This window comes from Cuculus canorus, chromosome 1 (assembly GCF_017976375.1).
Source record: "Cuculus canorus isolate bCucCan1 chromosome 1, bCucCan1.pri, whole genome shotgun sequence".
In the NCBI taxonomy this organism is placed as follows: domain Eukaryota; kingdom Metazoa; phylum Chordata; class Aves; order Cuculiformes; family Cuculidae; genus Cuculus; species Cuculus canorus.
This window is the reverse complement of record NC_071401.1, coordinates 145099453-145125931: the sequence shown is the minus strand read 5'-3', so window position 1 is coordinate 145125931 and position 26479 is coordinate 145099453. Positions and strand designations below refer to the sequence as shown.

The following is a 26479-nucleotide window of genomic DNA, read 5'->3' as shown; positions in this document are numbered from 1 at the left end:
ACAACAGGAGAGAAATATTCTGGGCATGGAGTATCAGCCATGAAGGGATAACTCTGATGAATGGTGGGCTGATCTCGGTCTCAGATCAGTCTACACACCCAGCTCTTAGAAATTTGGTCTCTGGCTCTACATGCATTTATCTCAGCCTGGTGGTGACTGCTGATAGATCTTTACTACTCTGAGACATCCTTCGTATCCCGAGGCTGAGATCCCACGTAGATACTCTGGTGGCCCTTGAGGTATCAGCTCATACAGCAATCTTGACCCTGAAAAGTGCATGGATAGAGTCCTTCTTTACTGCTAGGCACTGAAATGACTTAAAATTCAATACATTGGAGATGTCTGCCACTCTGCAGAAAGTGACTAAATTTGGTCAAAAGGTTCTAAAGTTACTGCAGTGACTAACAGGCGAGTAGGCATGCTCCCATGTGCGTTTATAACATGGTCACTAAACTCTTGTTGACTTAAGAAACCTACCTGGCTAACACCCAAGCTTGAAAAGCCTGTTTTTCTGCTCTGCTTAGAAGAAGTAAGAAGAGGAAATATGATCTGGCTTTTTTTCCATTATTTATTGTTCAAGATCTTTAAGTAGGTTTCTGATCAGTGTATTCAACTTGCAACTTGGAGTAACTTAGTAGCTACTTTGTTTTAAATTAAGTAAACTCTGAAAATCTGGAAGCTGTTAAGCACTGCCAGACTCGTGCCCAGGGCACTAGAGTTACTAACCATAGATCTACGTCACTTTGATTTGACCCCTTCATTGACATCCTTAACGCATTGTCCCCTTCATTTAATTTCTCTTGCACGAGCATGCCTCAGCACCTATAGATTCAGTGCAATTGCTCAGAACACTAACTCAGAGGAGGGGAGAAGACAAGAAACAACATGACTTATACCAAAGGAAAATATCGAGGCAGGTAGAAACCTCAGGGCACAGGAGTATAATCTCATTTGTGACAGGTGCATCAAAACTGTTCTTCATTTCTTTGCTATCCTTGCAGCTCTACTAATTGTCTTTTGCCCTAGAAAAAGCAGGCAGCAGACATTGACTTACAGTGTAGCTGGCAGAAAAAATCTCAGACCTTCTAAGTTCATCATAAATATTTTGAGAAGAAGTGTTGGATTTCAATGCGTTTGTAGCAAGATTCTCTGTGGTAAATCTGCCTGATTTCTCCCTGTTTTTTTTGACCTTGCTCCTCTGTAGCCCATTCTAGGCAAGCCTGGACTTCCGTGCTCTTTCACTTCTACCAATCCATTACTAAGACAGTATCAGAGCTGAAGAACTGAGTGGCTCCTGGTGCAGTCCACAAACACATGCTTTAGAAATATTTGTTTACTCAGTATCAAAACATTTCGTATTTCATTTTTCTAGATGTTGTATATTATTTCTTATTTCTGCCTAGTTAAAAGAAAAAAATATTAAGCCAGGCACCTATTTTAACATAGAAGGTAATTGTGTCAAAATTTCTAATTTTACATGCACTTACTGAGATATTATCAAGTAAACCGTTATGATTTTGGTAGCTTTGAAGTACAGAGTTATTGCTAATTACTACTTGTTTCACTGTGGTTCACGGAATTCCCTGTCTGGCCAGCCTGGGATCTGGCTCTACATAATTATTCAGTTAAAAAATAAGAATAGAATACTCATGTTTTTGTTCACTTCCCCCAACCCTTCCTTTTTGTTTCTCCAGATGCAGAGTATTTGAAACAAAAATTAAAATAATAAAGCTGGGGAACGTAACCACCTGTCCTAGGGCTAATGCACCTGATTGTGCTATTAATTGTTTTATGTTCCATTTAGTGGTTGAAAAATGGGTCTGGTGACCTGTCTTTCCATTTTCTTTATGCTTTTGTATAACAATTATCATTCAAGCAAACATGCTGGAAGTTGGAAGGAAAATGGCCACGTATATATCTAATCCTACCACAGGCGATGCACATACTTAATTTAATAAGTGGTGGTTTTATTTTGTCCCACCTGGAAAAAGGCCTTCCTCATCTATTTCAAACTAGAACAACTTCTATAAACTTGAGAAAAGCAGGTACTGTGCTCTGCATATGCGTAGTCTGGGAAATGAGAAACTGAAGAAAGGCATGAAAACAAATATTAAAAAGCTATCAACACATTACTGAGAAAAACATCAAGATAGCTTCATCATCAGTAAAAGACACTATAGTTATGGGCTTCTTTGAATATTAGTCCTTCATCCACTGATATTTCCATTTTGTTTTTATAATTTGAAGCATTAATTGCTTCGTCCAGAACCTCTCATTGTTGCAACACTTCCGTTTATGATTTTCTCTTCCCACAGAGTATTTGCATCTCTTAAAGCTTTTATAATATTTTATGCTACTGGAAAGGGAATAATTTTCTAAGAAAACCTAAAGTTCTTGAAAAAATTGAAAATTCTGGTATTACAAGAGATTTCACAGATTAAATGGCAATTTTTCTGCAATCTTACTTCACTGTATTTCTTCTGTCTACACTTTTAAGGAGCCCAGAAGGGGAGATGACTCTGGAGCTTGCAGTAAGCATACTGAGGAGTGAAAATACACAGTCCACGTCTAGGATTCTTGCTGCAGTGACTTTCATACAGCATGAGTGCTTCCAGAAAGCAGATGCCAGAAGAAAAGTAAGTATTTATCTTTATTCCAGTTACAATCAGGTAGAGCAAATAACTTTCTCTATTGTATGGCACGTGTGTACCTACGTGAAAAACAAACAAACTCCCCAGGAAGACCGTGTAGGATACTGATGTTGAATATTTTCACTAAGATATGCTGATGCTTTTTGCTGCAGATTCTTTTAAATCTATGGGGAGGCACTGGTCAGTGCTACCCTTTAGCGTTTTATGATAGGAAACACAGAAATGTGGGGTAAGAATTCACCCAAACCACCTGTAATTACAGATGTTTATGACCAAATTTAAAGACTCCCATTGATTAGGATCCCACAAGCTCCTGCAGGCAGTTAATGTTTTTTACTACCCTTACCAGTTATTCCTAAAGTATAGCTCAAACCTCCTTTTTGCAAAGAGAGTTTATTAGTTTCCATCTTATCATGATAGATATGGAGAAAAGTGTCTTTTTTACTTTATAAGCCTTTTATAAAGGCTTTTCATATTTGTTACAGCTGCTTATTGTATACCCACTTAGCCTGCTCTTTTCCAGGCTAAGCAAGCATGGTTCTTTCATGCTTTGTGAGTAAGTCATAAAATTTGAACTTTTTGTCAATATAATTGCTCCTATCTCTCATTTTTAATTGGCATGCTTGCACCATTGGTACAGAAGTATCCCAGAAAATAAAACTCTGGGAATATAGTGCAAGATTGTCCAAACTTCAGAACTTGCTAGGAATGTACATATGCATTAACACAGTGTATGGATTAGCCAAACTGGTCAGGGCTTGCTGGGACTGCACAAATGCTCTAATACTTTGTTTTGATTAACCAAATTTGTTAAGTGTTTTACAAGAGACTTGTTAAGTCTCTTACAAGTTATTTGAAAGTGCATATTAAAGATATTCTCTTCTTCCTTTTCTTTAAATTTCACTATCAAACACAATTATGGCTCTCTCTTGCTGAACACCTGCTTTGTTTTGTAATTTGCTTGGTATTATTCATGCATAATCTCAGCCTTTTATTCTATATTCATGGGTATTCAGTTCAGTTCGGTGACAGCCAAGCATCAGTCAGTCCTTTGGTAGCTTTAACTTGTTTCAGTAAATTGAAGACTGCTTTGGAAAAAAACATCAGTACAATTAGCAGCCTTAACTTCAGACTGAGGACAGAGCTTCAGAATTGAACATTTGAAGGTGGTTTATTATTCAAACCTCTCCAAGTCAAGAGGATAAGTAAGAGTTCAAATTGGAGTAGTCGGCCTGAAGCTGCCTTCTATTTTCCTGTTTCTCCCACGTATCCTGGCTGGGTTTTTCTGTTTGGTGCCCATCAGGCTTGTTCACATTGACATTGTCTTCTTTCCCCTTTTTAGCCTTTCACCTTGTGTTCCTCTTCTTTGTCTGCCGATACCAGATAGTTTGTGGGCCTACTGGCTCTTCACTTTCTTGTGAACTTGTGGTCCTACAGTATTTTGGTGAATTTTGTCTACTGATGAAAATTCAGACAGACTAATCATTAGCTTTTGTAAATTTTCCTCTGCACATTAGGTCAAAATAGCACCACTTCTTTTTCAAGAATTATAAATCACTTAAAATTACCAACAGGAAGTCTGCGTAGATGTTTTAAAAACGACAACTAGCTATGATATCAATGCCTATCTACTGTAATAAACTAGGTTGATGTGCCTTCAGTGTGTTCAGTGCTCCACTTACCTCAGGATACATATTTCTGTATTTTATTCTGTTAGCATCTAGACGATTGTGGAATCGGGGGAATCATGTCACCAGTGCAGCAGCAAGAAACTATGCCTTTTGTACAACAGAATCAGAGAAAAGGCAGGCAGTCTAGTGTGTCAGGGCATAAAGGGCAAAAGGCTTTCTTACATTTCATTTTTTTCATGTTCCCAACACCTGTTGGTCATATTGAGCTCTTTTTATCATTAAACTCTGGACTACTCGAAACAGTCATATCAGATTTCCAAGTCTTTCACGTGCTGTTGATTCTACACAAGGATTAGTTTGTCCACAAAACCAGATGGCAGTTTCTGTATTCTTGTTTAATACACTTTCAAGACACACACAAAAGTTAACAAGAGAAAAATATTGTCTTTCCTTCAGGCTGGCTGCTCAGGGAAAAAAGTACACTTGAGGCATCAAGAACATTTTACATCCAGAAATCTCAAAGTACTTTATAAATGTTCAGGAGTTAAATCTCAAATATCCATTTCACCAATGTGGAAGCTAAAATACTGAGCAGTTAAATATTTTGTCAAAGAGTACAAATCTGCAGCGAAGATGGAAGAAATTTAGTTTCATCTTTTTGCATTAATTATTAAAATATGATGCCTACCTTTCTTGTGGATTTTAACTATGACTCATTCGAAAGCCCAGAAGTTGACAGCTGTGTCCAACTGATTAATAATTTATGCTTCAAGTCTTTCAAATAGAAGCAAGTAAAAAAAAGTCCCTATGACTATTTAAAGGTCTGCTGGGGGAAGGTAGGGTTTGTCATTTACAGTATCTAACTATTCTCTCCTGTGTTTTGTTTTCCTCACAGGTTTTCTTACTTGGTGGTATCCCCAAACTTTTACAGCTGCTTGATGTTCAGAACGAGGACATTCAGCGAGCAGCATGTGGTGCTCTGAGAAACTTGGTATTTGAGGACAATGACAACAAACTGGAAGTGTCAGAACAGAAAGGGATCCCACTCTTGCTCCGGGTACTCCGACAGGCCAGGGATGTGGAGACTAAAAAGCAAATAACAGGTAGTGTTTTCTGTGCAGCCAAGCATGAATTGCTTTAAGTAGGACACGGGCTTTCTGTGTGAGGTACATGTTTGTTTACTTAGGCCAATGTTTAGTGACTAAATACAAGAGCACTATCACCTATTCTAAGCTTTTCACTTAGGATGAAATTCTAAGGTGCTTACTCCAGACCAGTCTTTAAAACAGTAAGAAGAGTCTAGGAACTGCAATTTCCCCTCTTAAAGCTTCTTCAGAAATGACAGGAGTCATTGTTTGCAGGAAGCTTAAAGTTCTAGATATTCCAGAAAAGAAAGTGAGGCTCCAAATAGCAATTTCTGTAGAACTATTTTGGTTAGCAGTGATTGGAGCAGTCCTAGAGGCACCTGGAGCCATAGTTAATTTGCCTGCTGCTCAGCCCTCACTTTTTGACAGCATGCTTGCCTGTGCGTACTGAGACCTTCTTGTTGAAGACTATCCTCCACAACTGTCAGGTGTTGTGGATAGAGAGTGGGTGTCCTACTTCAACAAACCCTACTGCCCCAAATTTCTACTCTGAGCTCTCTTGGTACTAGCTGTTTACACTTGAGTCTGTCTTCTCAGATCTGTGACAAGCAGAAAACTCTGCCACAGCAACAGCGTGCTTCTTTTCTGTGCAGGGGAGGGAATTCCTACAGGACATCCATTTGACTATAAAGATCATATGGCATCATCAGTGGAGTGACCTGCATTCTGGATTCAGGGCTTATGTTCTTATCCTTTTATTTCCAGTGTCCTTGAGGAAGAACTGTTAAAAATGAGTAGAGGCCATTGTAATTTTGAAGGGAGAGTCCTTTGGATCAGAAACCCATATTACACTTCTTGATGTACATCAGTGTAGCAGAAGGAATGGTGGGAGGAAATATCCACCATTACTCACAATGAAACCTGTGATTACTGTGCTGTTGGTTTTGCTCCAGCCAGTTAAGGAATGCACACCACTTCGTCCCTGCACTCCTGTTTGACTGTAGCGTGTCTTTAGGAAGCCATCTGCTTGTGACATATTCATTCAGGTTAGCATGCAAAGGAAGTTCAAGCTTATATGTTATAAATGGAAGAAAACCTTATGAATATATGAATGGGGATTTATTTCAAGTGATCTTTAAAGATACACAAGCTATTAAAATAACAGTGCTTGAAAAGATACAGAAGGTGTCAAGCAGCCCTGCTTGAAGCAAAGGCATATTGAGACCTTCTGTAATTCTGCATTCTTTTAAGTATTTGAAATACTGGGCTCCCTGAGCTGGAGAACAAAGCTTTGTATTGTTACCTCTTTTGGCTCAATTTTATAGCTCTATGACATTAAAGTGTTTTAAAGTTTTCACATTCATCAGATGCAGAATTGGGTCACTTAGTAACTCACTGCGTAGTGGGTCAATGCTATTACACACCAGTGAGGGAAGTAATGAAAATAGTGGTACAGTGACCAGAAAGCTAATACTCTTTTCTTGCTAGCAGTTTCATAGTTTCTGACAAGAACTTTGTTTGTGCAGGGTAGCTTATATGGATATTTACTGTCTTTCCCTTTCCCTGTGTGAAACTGAATGAAGAGGCAACTTCTTTCTGCAATTACTGCTGTCATTGAACATTAATATTTACTTACAAAGCATATAAGATAGCCACAAAACATTTAAGCAATATTGAGCAGGATGTTGTAGTTTGTATAAAGTAAAATATTCTGATGTACTTTCATGTCTATCAACTGCAAGGCACAGCTTTAAAAAACAGGAAGAGAAGTATTTCTCACTTTGTTCTAGAGCAAATGTGCTGTTAGGAAGAAGTACAGTGGGTCCCTCAGTGAACATGGCACCAGGGCATACTTTTTGACATCACTTGAGGAATTCTTCCAGCTCCATAGCAAGCTACAAGGATCCCTCCAGGCAAAAGGCAGTCTGGTTGAAAAAATTTCTAGGAGAATATTAAATTTGCCACTGTCTTTCCTAGCCTACACTTCAAATGCAGGCAAGAAGCAGGCTACTGACAGGAGGTAGACAGTAACTATTAAGCGTATGCTTACTAAGGTCAGTGCATCCAGATGATCTTGGCATGTACAGCGATATCTAGGAAACTCTGGGAGTACTGTCCTGTACAGATTGACTATGTAGCCTGAGAAGGGCTGCAAGATAAGGCTTTTTCCAAGCACAGTGCAAAGCTCTGAGTGCCTTTCTACCAAAATGGTTAGACCTGGCTGAGCAGCACTTTTCCTGTCTGACTGAAGGCTCACCTACAAGTTTTGTTTCCCTCTTGCATTGTTTTTGTCTTCCTACAGGACTAGTGGAATATCATATCTATGCATGCAATCATGCTGCAGTGTTGTAACAGTTCCAGGAAAAGAATAATGCAGAACTTTTGGGCTTCCACCTGGTCAGCATGAGAATCCTATCTGTCTTTCCACATCATACTTATTACTTGCCTACTTTGACAGTAAATTAGAGACTTCTAAATGTGTTATATGATAATTAGCTGTTTGTCTTCTCCCATCAGAGATTAGTGAAATAATCTTGGTACTTGATAATGCCACACTGAACTCTAGTGAGAAGAGAGACTCCTGGCCAAAGATCGAAAGCACGCGGTACTCATTAATAAAGATATCTAAGCTCAGGAGAAGAAAGCTTTTTATTTCTACTGCTATGTAGGAAGCATGGTACCAAAACACTCCACCTGACAAAAATACATGAAGATAAGGAAGTTGTTGGAGAGAAGTTAAAACTCGGAAGTTTTCTTGTTACCTGTCAGAAATATGATCTCTTGTGCACATGAAATAAGTATATCTCAGCCGTAGAAAGTTCACTGGCTTATTAATACCAGCAGTGTTACTACAGACAAACACTTGTCTAATATTAAGCTATATCGTACCATATATTCAAAGAATATTTTGATGACCTGTCTTTTCTTCTGACCTGTTGTACTGGCTCTCTCTCCTCTTTCTTTCTCTCACTGTGAAGAGAGAACTGAAAAAAATGGTAACAGGAAAGTAGGGAAAAGATCTCCCAAGATTAAAAGTGTGATTTCCTGTATTGATTTCACCACACACAAGAACCTGCAGCTGCTCATCCATTTGTATATGCTTCCACAAGCACACAGAAATGCAGATGCAGGGCAAGACCTATGCTGAGCCATACAGTCTGAGCATAGCCATGCAGTGTGCCTCGTATCATCCTGTGAAAAGACTGAAAGCAGTGAAAGTGTATGGAGATGAATGCTGTTTATAGCAAGTGTTGTGTCTTGCCTCACAGTTTGTGCATCCTGAGAGAACACACAAAAAGCACCAAACTGGTACACCCACCAAAGTGGTTTTGTGCTTATGACGGTGGTGTGAAAGTTGCCGTGGACCAGTTTACGCAATGCCCATGTGCAGAAAAGAGCTGCCTTGTTTCTCTGTCCGGTTTCTGTGCTTATAGGACCTCTTCTAAGGGAGAATGAGACCTCTTCAAGGTCAGGTTGACTGAAATTGCTGGCTTTGTAAAATCATTGATTCCAGTAAAGAAAAGGCACCATGGACTCTGTCCTTTGTTTGACATACAAACAAACTTCTTGCAGATCTCTTAGGAAAGGAATGAGGTTACTTCAGAACAGTAGGAGAGGATGTCACTTGGAGATGAGCAGGAGCCAGGACAGGAATGACATTTTGTAGTATTTGGAGTGTGTACTGAGGAAGAGAAATTAAAATGTCTGTGGCATTAAAAAAAAAACATAAAGATTAACTTTTGAAGGTAAGCCAGATAAGTCTCCAGGGAGTATCTAACCTCTTGAGCTTGTTGTCATGCAGCATAAATCTAAGAAATGAAAGAAAACCTTCCCTGAAGGGTAGATTAGAGCAAAAAACAAACTGTCATTAAAAGAAATACAAATTTAAAAGGTGACCCCACCCACTTTCCCAAATAACCATGTATGGGAAAGCTGCGCCCTTATGAATACATTTTAGTATAGCTGCAAGGAAAGAACCTGCTCCTAAAGACATTTTTTAATGTGAACAAATTCATCCACACCCAGGATGTCACTGAGAGAATCCTGCTGAGCCCAGTGACACAATGCCTATGGGTAAAGGTGGGATTTTTGTTGGAAAATTATATGAGTGTTTTGTCAAATTCTGTTCTGACAAGTCTGTTTTAGGTATCTCTCTATAATTCAAAATGTACTTGTTCCTTTTAACATTGTATTCTGTCCTTGTGCCTTGCACTTATGCCATTCTGTCTGAACCTGCTTCCCTTACCAACGCCCTTTGGACTGCATATCTGATTTCTGATAAGCCTTACTTATCCTTCAGGAAAGTACATTTTTCCTTTTATCCCCTAATTCAGAGGTTGAAGAGCTGATCCCAGAATAAGGAATGAGCTGTTTCTGGCTGGCTTTTGTTTTGATTTTACTGTTGTTCACAATAGCTGTAATTAAATTCAAACAGTAAAGAGATACAAAAGAAACATTTTTTTTGTTGTGAACTGATGAAAGGCACATTCACTAATACTCTGCCAGTGTTTGGAGGAGGAGGACGTCTGTGAAACTTAGAGCGGCAAGCTGGGGAAACAGTGAATGGCTTTGTAGTGAAAAGCAGAAATACATGTCTTTTTCTAGGGAAAGAGTATTTTAAAAAGTATTGGACTAGAACATAAGCAAAGCTAATAAATTATACAAGACTACATTTGGGATTTGTTTGAGGCTTGTTTTTTCTAAGTCAGTTTTTAGGCTGACTATATAGAGATTTGACTTTAATTACGTGAATAACTCTGCCCCTTTTTTTTGCCCATTTCCATGTTCTCAGATCAGGGCTAGTGAACTCTTATCACCCCTATCTGCTCCTCTTCAGGATGTCAAGTGCCAGCCAGGCTCTTTCACTCATTAACTTCAAGGAGTTTGAGGTTAAGTATTATAAACTGTGGGGTAGTCTTTTTGCCACTCTGATTTTATTTTGGATATTGCAGGTTTGTTGTGGAATTTGTCTTCCAATGACCAGCTGAAGCACCTGTTGATTAGAGAAGCCCTGCAGACTCTGACTGAAGCTGTTCTGATCCCTTACTCGGGCTGGCCAGACCGAGATTACCCAAAGTCAGGTGTTTTAACTGACCCCGATATCTTCTACAATGCCACAGGATGCTTGAGGTGAGCACTCGGTCTATAGGTGTGCAAAATAATAATGATAATAAAACAGGCCAGCATATTTATTTTCTTGCTTGCTTTGAACTTTGATGCCTCCAAGAGAAGAATTTGTGTACAGATCATATTTCAAAAGGCCTCAGGTATATCAGACAAGAAGAATTCCTGCTCAATACAATGAAAACAGGTTTCTTCATAAGGCTTTTATATATTCATTTGCTGGGTACTTCATAGACTAAATATATCCATAACAGAAGATAATAATCAGAGGCCAGGTTGCAGTGCATGGTTGCATTGAAGTCGAAGAGGTCATTCACTAATAAACAGTTGTTGGTATGATGTATTAGCCCCTAAATGATGATGACAGTGAAAAAATAGCTTTTCAAAGTGGTTATATGAGTGGCACTATAAATTAGCACTGGAGAAAAGCTAACACTAACTTAAAAGAAACTTTAAACCTGTATGAGCTTTTAAAGCTATTTTTTTTAAGGCTCTAGTGCAGTGGTCTCCAAACCTTTTTGAGTTACATACGCTCCTGCCAGTAAAAAACTTTTGAGAACACTCCCTCAGTATATGTTTATTTGTCTATAAACTATATACATGTACTACTATACTAATGTGTTATGTACGTTGTAAAACATACATAAAAAAGAGAAATTTAAAAAAGTTGACAAGGATGAAATAAGTACTATTTAATTTTTTTTAATTTTATTTATTAATGTTACAAAAATACTTTCTTCCCACACCCCAGCGGACTGTCTTATGCACACCTTGAGGAGACCAGTGCTCTAGTGAATATATAGCATGGTGACCTTTAAAGTCTACATGTAAAGTTGTATGATCTGCTGGTACAAATACAAGAGTGGATGTGAAATTCTTTGACCCATATAAGTATCAACTATAAACACTTTGTTAATACCTTTTTCATTAAAAAAATCCTCCTTCAGTTTAATTGCTAACATTTATGAAGCATAAGAAATCCAGTGGAGCCATGTAAAAATATGCCTACAAATTCAAAATAATTAAGACTCTTCTACGTAGCTTGAGTATGTTTCTATAATTCAACTGGCAGAACAGATTTATGATTGCATTTGTTGAAAAGTAACAGTGCAAAACCCCATGAAGAGTATTAGGCTACAGCAGGCAAATCAGTAAGGTTTATTTATTTGAAACATGATTTCTTATTCATGCTGGAGCAAAACACAGTTATAGGTGATAATAGGATTTTTATCATCATGTGCCTCCGTTTAGAGAATTTGATTCTAAGTAAACAAGAAACAAGTCTACAATGAAGAGTAAAGAAACTTCAGTGTATTCACATATCACTGTTTCAGAGTAGCCTCAACAGAAGTTTGTTGTCATGTACATTTTGTTCAGGCAGTGGTAATGCTATTTACATTGGATAACTCATTGTGGGTGGTTCCTTTGGGCAGTCTCAGGTTCAGACACACAGGAGTGTTAGCATTTCCTGTAAGAACCCCAAATTTGGCAGCTTTCTCTCACAGTTTCTTCCCTTTGCACTTTAGTGCTCATGTACCTGGAATTTTCTTTCAAAACAGTGAGCAAGTCATCTTCATGTACAGCACTATTAGGTATTAATAGGACCACAGTGTTTCCTGCCATTTGTGCTGGGTAAATTCTGCTCACCTGCTGTAATACCTGCTGAGTCCTCAAAACTTTACTAGGCATGGGAGCAGTCTTTTAGGCAGTAAGCAGAACATGCTCAGCAGTGGCTGAGTGACTCTTATTTTCTATTCGGCATATGAACCACAGCTAGTAGTTACACTCAATAGCATCTCCAAAGACCCTTTGGATAAATACATAGAGCTAATCTCGAGATATAATCACTTCTCATCTAAACAGATGACTTGGAAAGGGGACGTGGTACCTACAAGTACAGAGAAGTTGTTCCGTTTTCGGCTGCTGCCAAAGATGCTGATAAGAAAATAACCTGGAAAAAGTCAGTTTTCAAACCAAAGTAAGCCCTGTCCGACTGTTTGGGCAAGTTCAAGTAAATTAAGGCCAGGCTGAAGCAATGGGGTGGATGAATAGTTTTGCAGTTGTGTATTTACTACTGCAGTCAGGTAACAGCCTCATGAACACAGTAACAGCTACTACAAACAGCAAAGGCCTCAGTAAACACATCCCTCAATGACAGGAGTATAAAAATCACATCTTTAGTAAAAACACCTTTAAAAATAACGGTCTATAAAACTGTGGCCCTTTGTGAGTTCAGTCATTGCACGTTTAGGAAGTAGAAATATGAGCACCAGAGATGCATCTCTTTCATTTACACATTCAAAAATAAATGAGAGGACATAGCTTGAAATAATTAATGAGGAATATGTAAGTGCAAAGGCATGGACTCAGTTTTAGACTCTTCTTAATAAAGTACAAGGAAATAAGTTTGAAATTTAGAGACTAGAAAGCTGTCCAGTTTTACTTTACACATACCTGCTTTGCTAACATGTCCTATAGCAGAGCAGTTGTATCTGTATTGCATGAAGTTTTACTCTGTAAACAGCTCAGTATCTGACTTGTGGTTTCAGAAGACAACTTAATTGTTAGCTATAGAAAATACTCAAAAATAAAGCACATTCTTTTTGCAGGAACTCTTCTTAGCCCACTAACTACTAGTTAACTTCATCCGTAAGTAATAATTAACTTTTATTTTCTCAGATGGCTCAAAAGCAAACACAGAGAAATGTTAGCTACTCATAATAAAATCTCTCTGGCTATTGCCAGAGGAATTGTCTATGGAATGAAGCACGTTGTCTCTTTTTGTATTAATTAGCCCAAGCTGTATTTGTACAGAAACCAATCTGGTTGTTAGCTGTGCCCTCTGTGGTGGCACAACCTGCTCCTCTCTTGGATTTGGACTCTGGAACCGTCTCTTCCGTGTGAGCCAGCCAGTGGGGGTAGAAGATCATTCTTAGTTTCAGCATAGTATTACTCATCCTGAGCTTGTTGCAGCAACTTGACACGACTTGATATGTGACAAATAAGGCATAACAGTAACCGAATTGTTTTCAGTTAATAAAAGCAGATTCTGAACATACAGAAACATTCACTGTACAGAAGGTTGGTGAGTGGTGCTGCTCCAGATCTGCAGTTAGCTCTGCAGCCTTAAGGAAAAGTGTCTCAAACTGCCATTATCTAAACACTCAAAGATACATTACCTCTTTTAAAAGTATAATGTCCATATTCTAGCCCTTCTCCTTTTTAGGAGCCTGAACACTGAAAATTACAGTTAGAAGAAGAAAGGTTTGAAAAGTCACACAGAAAATTGATCTGCAGGATTGCCAACATACTTTCTAGCGGAGAAGAGTTTTTAATGAGGCTTACCATATTTGTACAGAACAAATATCCATGATTTTTAAGATTAATCAGTTTGTGCCTTTTCATTGGAAATTAACACATTTCCCACATTAGACCACTAGAAGTGTTCTTTATATATTTTTTAAAAAAATAAAATGTGCACAAAGAAATGCTGAAAACTAAAAGATCACCCTACAAAGTAAAAAAAAATGGTGCATTTAGGGAATGACGTTACTGATGAAGATGTTTAAAGAGTACGTATATTTGCCAGAATATAAATCTATAATTAGTCTTCCCTTTTGTAATACTAACATGTTTGTTGTGCACGTTGATAAAGTCAGTAGCCTGCAGCTTCTATTACAGGGTGAAAAATAGTACTTTGATGTGCAATACATTATGCATAGTACAGTACTTAGTTATAGGAGAATGCCAAAACTTCTTTTCAAAAATTTACATACACCTATTAACTGAAAGGGACACCCACAGTCCAAATCTAACGCTGCCATCTGATATGGCCATACATGCTGTGCCATGCAGGTATCAACTAATAATTTAAAGCTCTATTCATCCTCTTTGTCAGAATTTCAGGAGAGGAAGTAAGTCCACATCTAGCAGATAGTAGTGCAGATACTAACACTGGAATGAGTGAACAATGAGGCCAGAACACTCCCCGTTCTGCTAACCCATTATTGTCAGAAGTATTGAGTGGAGTCTTGAATCTCAGCTGCCTGCATCAGTCACTGATAAGGAAGTCTGACATTGTTAATCCTCATCTCTAGGTCTGTAATTTGTCTTAAATGTTTGCTTCTGACACAGTTTTACAGAAATCACAGGTCACAAAACTTAGCAAAATAAAAAGAAGCTGTGTAAACCACACAGTTCTACATTAGCAGTTAGATTAACTAATGGAATTGCTCAGTCCTGAAATACGATAAAAAGCACTGTACCCTGAACAGGCAGAGTAAGCTGAATCAAAAGACTGCACTGGTTGCCTGACAAAAAACTGAACAAGTAAATTTGTTGTATTAAGCTATCTAGAGGAGCGCTGCAGACTTTTGTAGACAAGTCTTGTTGGATTTTAAAAGAAACTCACATTTCCTTCGCCTTAAAGTCCTACGCATAATAGCTCTCCAGTGCCAATATAAATGGATAGAAATTTTCAGGATACTTAGCCTCCTTCTCCATACTCCTCTGAGTCTGAAAGGGTACAGTGCCAACAGCATGGAGAATACATGGGTTTGTATATTCTTTATGTATGAATTTCTGGCATGACTCTTCATTTTATCTTATGAATTTCTGGCATGACTCTTCCTCTGATCAAAAGGAAGGCTTATTAGAAGGCTTTCTGTATCATACCTTGAAAGCTGATAATGATCTTGTTCCATTTTTACCTTGAAATACCTGTTCCCAAAAGTGATGTACTTTCCAAAATTCGTGTTTAGTGGTCACATTTCCTTCTGCAAAACATTTCATTTAAGTGTTAGAGCTAGCAACTGCCACTGCTGAGTTTTATTCCAGTTTAATTGCTCTGTAACATCAAGTGGCCCTGTGTATTTTAATTCTTCAAAGCTTTCTAGATAATTATCTCCAGAAAAGACAACTAACCTCTCTGTTCCTGCTACCCTAGTCACTACAACAGAAGTAGCACTTCCTTTTTCGCTATTATTTTTTGTGCTTGCTCAGTCTCAGTTACCATTTAGGCTCCTTGTGGATTACACTGGGAACCCACAAGCGCAGTGGAAAGCTGTAGATGGAGAAAGTAGTGTCATTGCACTTCAGACCAGGAGGCTGTTTAAACGTCTACTTACATTTGCCCTGGAGAGAAATGAAGTCAAAGCTCTCAGTATGTGTTGAAAAGTGTAATGGCAGCTCAATTTCTTAAGAGAAGTTTCTAAGAGAGAACGTAAAACAAATGACTGATGATAACAAGTCTTTGAACCAAGACATCTTGCAGAGCATTGCCATTCCTTTAAGTTTATTTCCATCCATTCTTATCTTCACTTGCCTCCTCTTAAGTTTATCTGCTCCCCTAATTCCTGGAAGGAATTTCGGTACTTCCAGCAAGCAGCTTGCAGCTTAGTGCCTGCAGTTTAAGTAGATCCCCGGATACTTTTCCCTCCCTGTTCCATTTTTTAACTCTGTAAGGCATGAAGGGAATATAATTTCCTAAAATACTTCAGGAAACTGTTGTCAAGTATTGGAGTTAAATTTGAATTAGCAGTTTTAGCAGAATGAATATCAGGAGCAAAAGCTCTCTTCTTATCAATCGTGTGGATCATTCACACCAGTGCAAAGACATTTTCTAACAGAGTTAGCCAGTGTGTGACTCAATGCTGGCTTAGAGAGGCCATCCCTTTCATTGGGTGCCATTTGCAATCTTACTGAACATATATTATCATTCTATTTCTTTCAAAATCACACTTGATTTTACTGTGTTCTTTGGATTTGCCTCACATCTCTCACCTGAAAAAGTATTTCCCAATAGGGAATTAGCTGATCATTCACAAACACCACAGGAAAATAAGCAAATGGCTATTCAGGTTAAAAATAGAGTTATACTGTGCATATGTGCAAGGAAGAACAGAAGCAGCAACTACAGGATGAGATAAATGAGGCATGTAGGTAGATATAATGCATCCATGTTAGCATGTGGTATAGTTTGGGCATGTCACCAGGATTAGCATATTTAAGCATGCCAGAAGTCAAAGATTTTTAATAGTTAGATAATCCTAAAATATAAATTCTGAGTCATTCAAAATAGAGCATCCCTATCTATGCTGCTATTTAAGCAGCAATCTCCTTAAAGCTGCATTTTCCCAGTGCTGAATTCTCCCAACCATTCAAAACCAACACAAGGTAGAGGAAATACATAGTCGGAGAGTTTTTATATTATCTTGACTCCAGCTGATCCTTTTTTCCACAGTTCTATTTACCTCTCTGTACTTCTGATTAAATGCCAGTAAAACAAATTTGCACAGCAGTTTTGAAGCTTTCTGGGTAGCCCTGATCATGGGAGTTTTCACAGGCCACATACTGGGCCAGTCCAACCATGGCAATTGCCAAAGCGCTGGGCATTTCAAGACCTCCAGGAGCTCCACTACAAGAGTCCAACACCTGAGCTCCTGAGTTGGGGGGTGTTCCAGTTGTCAGGAATCAAATCTTGGGAAGCCGAGATTAATTCAGTTTTAAAATTTTCTAAGCAAATTTCTACCATTGTTTAAAAATATTTTTTTTTTTTTTAAATTTACATTTCTGTGATGCTATTCAGACACGTTTATTTTTTCCCTATCTAATATATTTTTATTTTCTGGCGTTTCTCAAGCTTTGATCAGCAAACGAGCTTAAACTGTCGGCTGAGGTATTGAAATGTTGTTCCCTGTCTTCATAACAACTCTGACCGTATTCAGCATGAAGTGGTTACAATTTGTAATTGGGCAAGTAAGCAAGCAGGAGCTCTTCCCTTCCCAGTCCATGTTGTGGTGATAAGGAAACAAGGATAGGTGGAGAATGGAGTGACCATATGCATACAGAGGTGCACATAGACAGACACCAGTTTCTCTGACTGGATGAACAGTTTCTTGATGAGAGTGTTCAGTAACCCATTTCTTTTACAGAACCACATAGTGCCTCTACTTTAGGCTCTTCTCTGCCTCCTGAGCTATAAAGCTATGTTCTCCACCACAACAATGCCAGTTGATGACTTCTTGCACAGCCATCCAGCATGATTGTAGTTGTCAAAAGTTCAGAGATTTTTAAAATGCCGCACTGTGACAAAATGAAATACTGTTTCAGCTGAAGTGTCTTTGGTGAGGGAAATTCCACTCTTATCTTTTAATAGTATTTTTAGGCCTGTGTGCCTCAGAAACTATTTTTGCTATGCACTAGAAAGGCTGTAGCATGTGCATTTCTGTCAGTATAATTATAAACATATGAAAGGGTGACATGCCTTGAATGTAACATATAAAGGTAACATTAAATTCCAAAGTGATGACTGTAGTAGACCATATTAAGGAATCTGAATATTAATTCTGTGATACATAATTCCATGAGAGACTAAATGAAATCATAAATAGCGTTATTGTTAACGGCAAAAATAACAGAACTGTATTGACAGTGTACGAAAAGCTACTTTCATTTTACAGTCATAAGACTGAGGAAAGTTTAAAGCTGTACCTCAGTGGCTGTTGTTAATAACATTTTAAAACATTGTAATTTCCAGTAGGTAAAGTAAGCATGCAAAATAAAAACCCTGAAACTATCTAAAGGAACATGTACTTCTCTGTTTGTGATGGATGCTAAGACTGGGTTATCTTTAATGTTATTTCAAACAAAGAAGCTGGAAGTGATACTGTGTGCAGACTTTTGGCCAGCAGAGCTGCAGGAGTCCAAAATAATTAGGCCTAGGTCTATAATTCCAGCATTCCATAATTCAGAGTTTGTTCTGGTGTAAAAATAATTATACCTTAAAAATTGTAAGTGTCATTACTTCCCTGGAAAACAGTAGCTTAGAGCTAAATTTCAAGCAGCAAGTGTGTGTTTGGCTTTTCAAGAGTTTTTAAATCGCTTTCATAATTCATTTTCAAGTTGTACTTGGGTTACCACAAGCACAGAAAATGTTACTTGAAAGCCAGGCAAACTGTGGCTTTCTTTGGGTCTGGAGGAAGCAGAAACCATGCAGATCTGTGTCCAAGCCACTGTGGCAGAATAGCAGAAGGCATCTGAAGAAGACATCTAGTGTTTTCCTCTCTGACTGAGCAGTTTCTGGTGGCTTCATCTTTTTTCTGCTTAGATGCCAGTAGTTCCTCAGGGAAGCTGGGAATTGGTTGAGCACCGTGTATTTTCTCCTCTTCCTTGTCCCCAGACATTTCATAATTCTCACCTGGCTGGTCTGGCAGCAATGGGAATGGCAGCCACATCATGATTCAGCCTCTCAGCCTCTCGACCACTGAGGGGACCAGGCTTCTTCTCCAAGCTGCTGGCTCAGCTGCATTCACATCCCCTCCTGCCCGCTAGCACCCCCTCAGAGCCTTTCATGAGCACATGAACTGCCACCTGAACTTGGCCCCATAACTGACATGCGTTATCTTTACATGCTAATGTACAAATGTTGCTAAAACTCTCAGAACATATGTCTATTGATGGGTCACCTTGGATCAAGAACTTGTTTGGGGTAGGTAAATGCTAAAGGATATTTGTGTGTGTGGAAATTTTTACAGGTATCTTTCATATTTTGACATAGCTACTGTCCCACATAGTAAGAATATAACTACAAATGGGATCATGGACAAAAAAATCTAGTTTCTTTGACTGTTTAAAAAGAATTAATTCAACTTTGAGATGAAGATTTGAGTCAGGTCTTACCTTATCCATACAATCATGACATTTTGTTTATCTGGAGTATTTGGTTTTGTCTGGGGGTACACTGAAGTGAAAGTCTTAGTTAGTAGTGGCTCAGATTATCTTACAGCTCTGAAGAAAGGAAGCAGTCAACCTTAACTTCAGTATTTTTAAGGTTTAGCTGGAAAAGTTTGTCAGAGGAATACAGGGAAATATCTTTGCCTAAATCTCTTCTCACCAGTTTATTCCTTCCTGCACAGAAACATGAGCTCTGCTGGCCCAGAAGGAAGGAAAAAGATGAGAGAATGTGATGGCCTGATTGATTCCCTTGTGTATTATATTCAAGGAACTATTGCAGACCACGAGCCTAATGACAAGGTATTCTTTGAGATTAAAGGTCTTTTCCTAGGAGAAATTGCTAGGAGAACATAATTTGTTTAGAAACCAATATTCAGGAACAGTTGTAATGTAACTGGCAAATCTATACTCATTTCCGGGGCTTTTAGAACTGTCACCAAAGGTGAAATTTTGGTAAAAACCTTTCTGAGGTGTTTTTCATCCTGTAATCTAAAAGAGTAACATACCTTCGCTTTGGGAAAACTTTTTCAGAATCACCCAGAAGACCATGAGACCTCTGTCTTAGGAAATGACAAACCTAAGTATCTTTCGGTGGCAGTGTAATTAAGGAGCTTGCATAATTTAGAATGGAATTGATTTTCCTAAGTTTTTTTTTTTTTATGTTATACATTCTGCCTGAGCCAGTAACTACAAGGACGTGAACACTATCAGAAGCGAGTTCAACTCATTCTCTTCTTCCCACCACTGACTACAGATGAACCCTGAATATTGCTTAGACTAGACGCTTGTCTTTTAGCTGGGTGAAGTTGGGTGAAAAGACCAACTGTCATTTATGAGAAGGTTAGCCGTAGCCTGTAGGGCACTTCTAGCGTGCCTGCTATAACTTGTGCTGTGTAGTGGTAATTACTGCACATTTACAGCTCTATTCTAGGATTAGTTACGTGAGCTTCTCCATGTCCCTGTATACAGTGCCATTAGCTTCAGGGAGAATCCCGCACATTTTATGCTTGTGCCAGTAGCTCCCTGCTGCATTTACTATTAAAACCATTCATTCCTTTTTAACTTTAAAAAAAAAGAAGAGGGACTGATAATAAAGCTCTTTGTCACTAGACTCATCATTCAGAAATTGTAGACCTGATCTTAGCCATGCCCAGAAAGGCACACCTAATTTAAAAAAAAAGCATTCTACCGCAGAAAATCGCTTCTTCCTTAGGAGAGATACAACACTTACTTTTTGCTGATGCTACGATGAGGTGTGTGCGTGATCATCTTTACTCTGTAGTTCGTAAAGTTTTTTTGCCATGCTTCTGGTCTGTGCCAAATAGCTTTCGCCCAAACAATGCCCAAGCACAATTCAGGAATTATAATGTCCCAGGATCATTTCTAACAGGCATGCGTCCTGCTCCAAATGCAAGCCCTGTGTGCCAGGTGGCCTCAGTGCTCAGGAACATCCCAGGGCATGTTTAATCTACCAGCGTAAATGCAGTCTTGTGGATCATGGGTATGAAGACTAGCTCTTCTGTAAACCATTAGAAGCTCTATAGTTAGTTGTTGAAGATCCAAAAATGAAAGCTTTCTCTGTGTCTGTACATGTACCTTCAACTCATGCCAAAGCTTTCAAGATTTCTGTTCTTTTGTTATTTTAGGCCACAGAAAATTGTGTGTGCATTCTTCACAATCTCTCCTACCAGCTAGAGATAGAGCTCCCTGAGAGCTGTGCACACAGCATATATATGCAAAGAAGAAATACTTCTCACAATGATAAAACACCAGGCTGTTTTGGAACAAGGAGCAGAAAAGTAAAAGAGGTAAAGCACATGTTTAGTTGCATCTCATTTTGTTAATCAGTTGTAGCAGCTTCTGGAGAATAAGGCTGTAATCTGCCTAACAAGCTGTTATTGATGTATCTGGCAGTGTGATACTTGCTTGCCCTAAAAATGCAAATTTATTGATAGCCTCTCCTGACACCCATTATCTTGTTCAGCTGCTGATGGTGAAAATGACATAGCAATCCACTGCTTTATTATTTGAGGAATACTGCCACTCAGTTTCACCCCTCTGATGTGTCTAAGTGGTATCTGTACCATGTACAGCAATTGTACAAGTGCCATACCAATAAGTGGGCGCTGTGATGGTTTCACCAGTGAACCCAGCACAAGATGACTTGCCACTTCCATGACTTAATGGCTTTCGGGTTATCTCAATACCTCTTATTTTCACACCATGTGGTACGTATCACAAATGTTCTGGCAGCTGGGAATTGTTGGCGAGAAAATAGGTATCAGAGAAGGGGGGAAGTGAAAGGTGAGAGTTGATGACCCTTCCCCATCTGTTAGTTTTGCTGGAGTGTGTTCTACCTTCCCCCATTCAATCCACAGTACAACTCTAGCTGGCCATTTCTGTTTCTTCTTGGGCTCAGCCCCTAGTGTCAGAAGCAGCTTCACCTATACCTGACTCCTCTTTTTTGATCGAGTGGACAGTATAATTAAATACTGCAATTTTACACATTTTCTTTTGAGTTTACAATACCTGCAAATAGTCTGTTCATAGAGATTTACAAAATGGCTAGTTTAGCTTGTGATGCATCAAGTCGTATAAGGTCACTGTTTCTAAAGGCATTATCTGTTTCCATGTTTAGAAGCAGCAAGACACCCCACTACCTGAGGAAAAGAGCAATCCAAGGGGTGTTGAATCACTCTGGCATTCCACACTGATTAGGATATATCTCTCCTTAATAGCAAAGAGTACCAGAAACTATACCCAGGAAGCATCCCTGGGAGCTCTTCAGAACCTCACAGCTGGCACTGGACCGGTAAGTCAGCTTTTTTTCTTTTTCTTGTCATTTAGTTCCTAATGTGAACACATAGAGTTTAGGGCTGGAGTGCAAAACACAAAAGCACTGAGATCAGGTAACAACTGACAAGTCACTGTCTCACAGATGTCATCAAGGAAATTGAAGAACATTGGAAAGAAAATCATAACTGGCAGTGCAGCTATTTCTTGGTTGGCAAAAGGGGGACTACTTCACATTCTTTGTACTTCTCCATGTGTGGAATTTTGCCTATTCATTGCACAGTGAGGGGTAAATAGATGCTAAAACCACAAAAAAGTGGGTTTGTGGAACAAAATCAGTTCCAGTGGGAGAAGAAGGATCTCACAAAACCAGAGATCGCTTTCATAGTGAAGAAACTAATGACCTCTGTGATGGTTTGTCTGAGGACATGGCTACAGACCACATGGGAGAAAGAGGGCTTTAAATGTCTTTTGTATCACCTTTATTTTCTGTTACAGCCTATATGTAGGTCTAGATGTAAACTATTTTAGACATGCTTACATTGATGTAGAGAAACCGCTGTGGTTGCTTATGAGGCTGTACATTCATGGTAATGACACACTGTTGTCACATGCCTTATAACAGATGCCATTTGCGGTGGCCCGGACTGTTGTTCTGAAGGCAAATGGCCTTCCAAGTATCCGAACTATGCTGCATGTAAGCCACCCTACAGTAAAGAAGACAGCAGTCTCACTGCTCAGGAACTTGTCTCGCAACACCTCTCTGCAAAGTGACATAGGTAAGCACAGACTAACATTTTCTCTTGGGCATTCTGTTCCTGTTATCTTTACATTAAGCTTTCTTTCTTTAAACAAAAATTTGGAAAAAGAAATACGAGTTTTTAGGTCAGATACTTGTGCTTACTATACAGGGTTGAAAATAGAGAGTTTTGCCAAGGAAAGTCTCTAACCCCAGGTTTTCTCTAAATTGTGTATTCCTCATCAACTTCCGTTGATGTTATTTTCAGAAGATATACAATGGATCTACACCAATTTGGAGTGGGAATTTTTCTTCTGCTTAAAGTAGGGTAAAGGATGGTGAGTGCTGAGTTCTGTGCTGCCACAGCTTTGTAATTATTTGGGAGAAATCATAGAATATCTCCATTTCTTCTAGTGAAAATACTATTCCTTTCTTTTAGACACAAAGCTTTGGAAGCTTGCAACTCACACTATTTTTCTGCTTAAGTTTATGAGAATGGAAACTAGAAGATGCTATAGAGAAATAGTTCAAAATTTTTGGAGTACCTTATACCTAAAATGTTGTAATTATTTTTGCATTAGAAGCCTTTTCTATTCTAAGTATTTTTATTTCAGTTTAATGTATATTTGAAATTTTTTCCTACTGATAGGATAAAATAGATTCACATCATTCGTGTCCAATTCCAGAGGGGGAAAGGGGAAATTACAGGTATACAGCTGGTTCATGGGGCAGATTAACCTCCAGAATTCTGCAGAACAGTCTCCTGGGCACTGTTTAATCCTTAGATAACATTCTCTGCTATTGAAAATATTATAATATGTTGTTGGGCTGATTTCAAAGGGATAATCCATGTGGTGTTAAAAATTACAAATGTTGAATCCCCCAGAAAGAGCAGGAATTAACCTGAGAGAAAGAATTGGGGATTTCATCGGGAAAATAATTTATGAAAGACTGTAGGGAAGACAGAATAGCATGAAACTTTGGAGAAAGGTGTTTAATCTTGCACGTTCATAGTCATTTTTTTGCTTTACCCATGGTAGGAAGAACTGGGGGAATTTCAGGTTAACCTTTTTATCCTTGAAAAGATATTCTTTTTAAGTGACTAAAACCATGTGAGAATTCAGGTCAAATTCTCCAAATAATTTTGGCCAAAGGAAAACGTTTGGGAGGGCATACTGTCTCCTAGATAAAGAGTGTGTATTTATCAAGGAAAATGAACCTTTGATGTGAAATAGAGATTAAATTAATATAAAACATCTCTAAAAGTTAAATGATTGAAAAACATCAGAAAGTTTCCTATTTTACTTGGAAAAATATTTTTTTTTCTGCACAGATGTTTTCAAGACACTGCCAAATATAAACTTTCTAAAAGCTGCCTTCCTTGATTTACCAATGGAAGAAAAAAAAAAGATATCTTGTCTGACAGAATTATTTTGACTGATACTTAGATAGCAGGTGGTTCATCCAGTTTAAAGCTTTTTTTTCTAAAGTATATGTAATTTAATCTTAATATACGTGAGCCTTGTCACACATCCATCTGGAGGATCAGAAGTCACGATGAGCAAAGCGCTCTATCCAAGTCAAACACTGGTTAGAGGAAGGCGAATGGCCTCAAAATCCGCAAACTATTGCCCAGTGCTCCTTCTTACAGTGGGAGCAGTTGGCTACAGCCTATTGCTTTAAGTTTCTTCATGAGCTCTGATCTCACGTGGCACAGATCTCACAGTATGCAGTAGGATGCAGTTGCTGTCCGAAGCTGTTGTTTGGTGTTTGGATGGCTCTCAAGGTCACATCCAGTGTGGTCAATGCGATGTAGTGTTTCTTGAGTAGGGACAGACTTCAGAATAGGACATTCTTCTTCATTGGATAGCTTACATGCTCTCTTAGAAGGTTGAGTATGTGCATCCCCTTACACCCAACCACTGACAAGCTGAACAGTAAAGATTGTGCTGTAGTCGCCCTTTCTCGGTTTCACGTATATCACAATACCCATGATTACCTACAGGACACACAGGGTTCCTCAGGAAGTGGCAGCATACTGCTATCACATGCCTAGGGACCTCACTACAGTACACCAGGTATTAACCTATTTTGTATAAGAGGCAAAATACATACTGTCCAATTTTGTACAGATGCAGATTGACCTAAATTGTGAGGATGTAATGAAGTTTTGAAACCACGATTCTGTTGTGGGAGCACACAGCACTCTGACAGGTGGTAATGGCAGAAGTAAGGCCTTGTATGAACCCTAGATAAATCTGCATCTGTTAGTAATGAAGTTGCTTGTCTCTCCTCCAACTTGTAGCTAGAGAAGTTCTGCCTGATTTGGTATCAGTACTTCCCGAGTCTGTCCCAGCATCTGATATTCTCTGTGAAACTACAGCATCCATCTGCTACACCTTGTACAATTTGACGCAGAGCAATTCTCACAATGCTCGGCTTCTCCTGAATGCTGATGGCCTACCGAAGATTATTACCATCAGCATGAATGACAGGTAAGATGGTTGAGAAGCTTTCCTTCCACTTCCTCTTCTCTCTGGGGAAAAAAAAAAACAACTGCAGTCTCTGCCACCTGGGTGGGGGAAGCACTGCGTCTTAAAGTACAGGACAGCTTAAGCAAGTGACTGTGATATGAATAGAATTGTACATATACAGAAATACAGAAAGAATTCTTATAAACAGCTGTTCCACCTCCAGCTAAATTTACCTTGTTCCAACAGTTTAAACAGCTCTTTAGAAACTGATGGCACAATATTATCTATATTCCAATATATATAGTGGCTGCCCATCAGATCTTACCTGTCACAAAAGAGTTTCTGTATTTCCTGTTCTTTATGACACATCTCTGGTAATCTTTAGCAGAAAAATGCAAAGATATATATATTACAGAGCTCATAGAACTGTACTTAAAATATTTATAAAAGAGCATTTTAGATAATAGATGTTTAGTTTCTTTTAATCATTATTTAATATGTAATCACATGCAACCAGTGTTTATTCAAAAAAGAATATCTAGTGCTTTGTGAATATGGATGATTATTCTGTTTGCCTTTCTCTCTTTTTACAAATGAAAGAGGAAATTAATCTCAGTAAAGGAGGCCTTGTGAGGCTCTGAATAGTTTACATGCGATCTAACTAACCAGAGATTTTATCTGCTGGAAAGATCCTTTTGAATGCTTGTTATGCTGATGTGTATTTTCCTCAACTGAATATGAACAGTATGATAGCTGTTCTAAGAGGAAGGCTGTAGGGTACTTAATTTCTCTCCAGTTTTGAAGAATAAGTGAAGAGAAAGGTATGTTGCATTTGTTTCTGCAGTCAGGACAGCATGAATTGTACTATAATACCTAAAGAGAAGTAAAGCAGCATTCAGAAGGAGAGAAGGACAGATAAAACACTATGAGGTTATGTTTGCTGAAGTATGCACATTCACTGTCATTATGAAGTAGGAATTTAAAGATATTTTATCATTCTTTGCACAAAATTGCAGTAATATGTTCAGCAAAGCCAGTAGAGCTGCTTCAGTCCTCCTCTACTCCTTGTGGTCACATACCGATCTCCACAGCGCTTACAAAAAGGTAAGATCTGGGTTAGAGCAAAGATATATAATTGTTCTTTCAGACCTAGAACCCTCTTATTTGTCCTCTAGCTCCCTTAGCGCTTCTGCACTGTTAAGAAACAACCTACATTAGGATTTCAGGTGGTCTCTGAATGTGGTGTTTC

At 38.6% G+C, this 26479-nt stretch overlaps 1 protein-coding gene across 1 annotated transcript in view; it reads left to right on the top strand.

Moving 5' to 3' along the window:
* PKP2 (plakophilin 2) overlaps positions 1-26479 on the top strand; it is a 46113-nt gene that overhangs the window by 14947 nt on the left and 4687 nt on the right. Inside the window, exons 4-12 of the mRNA XM_054052061.1 lie at positions 2498-2636; positions 5178-5385; positions 10320-10497; positions 19407-19524; positions 20871-21032; positions 21863-22036; positions 22643-22796; positions 25062-25251; positions 26247-26334. Of these exons, the coding sequence (XP_053908036.1) occupies positions 2498-2636; positions 5178-5385; positions 10320-10497; positions 19407-19524; positions 20871-21032; positions 21863-22036; positions 22643-22796; positions 25062-25251; positions 26247-26334 (1411 nt within the window). The remainder of the gene's footprint in view (positions 1-2497; positions 2637-5177; positions 5386-10319; positions 10498-19406; positions 19525-20870; positions 21033-21862; positions 22037-22642; positions 22797-25061; positions 25252-26246; positions 26335-26479) is intronic.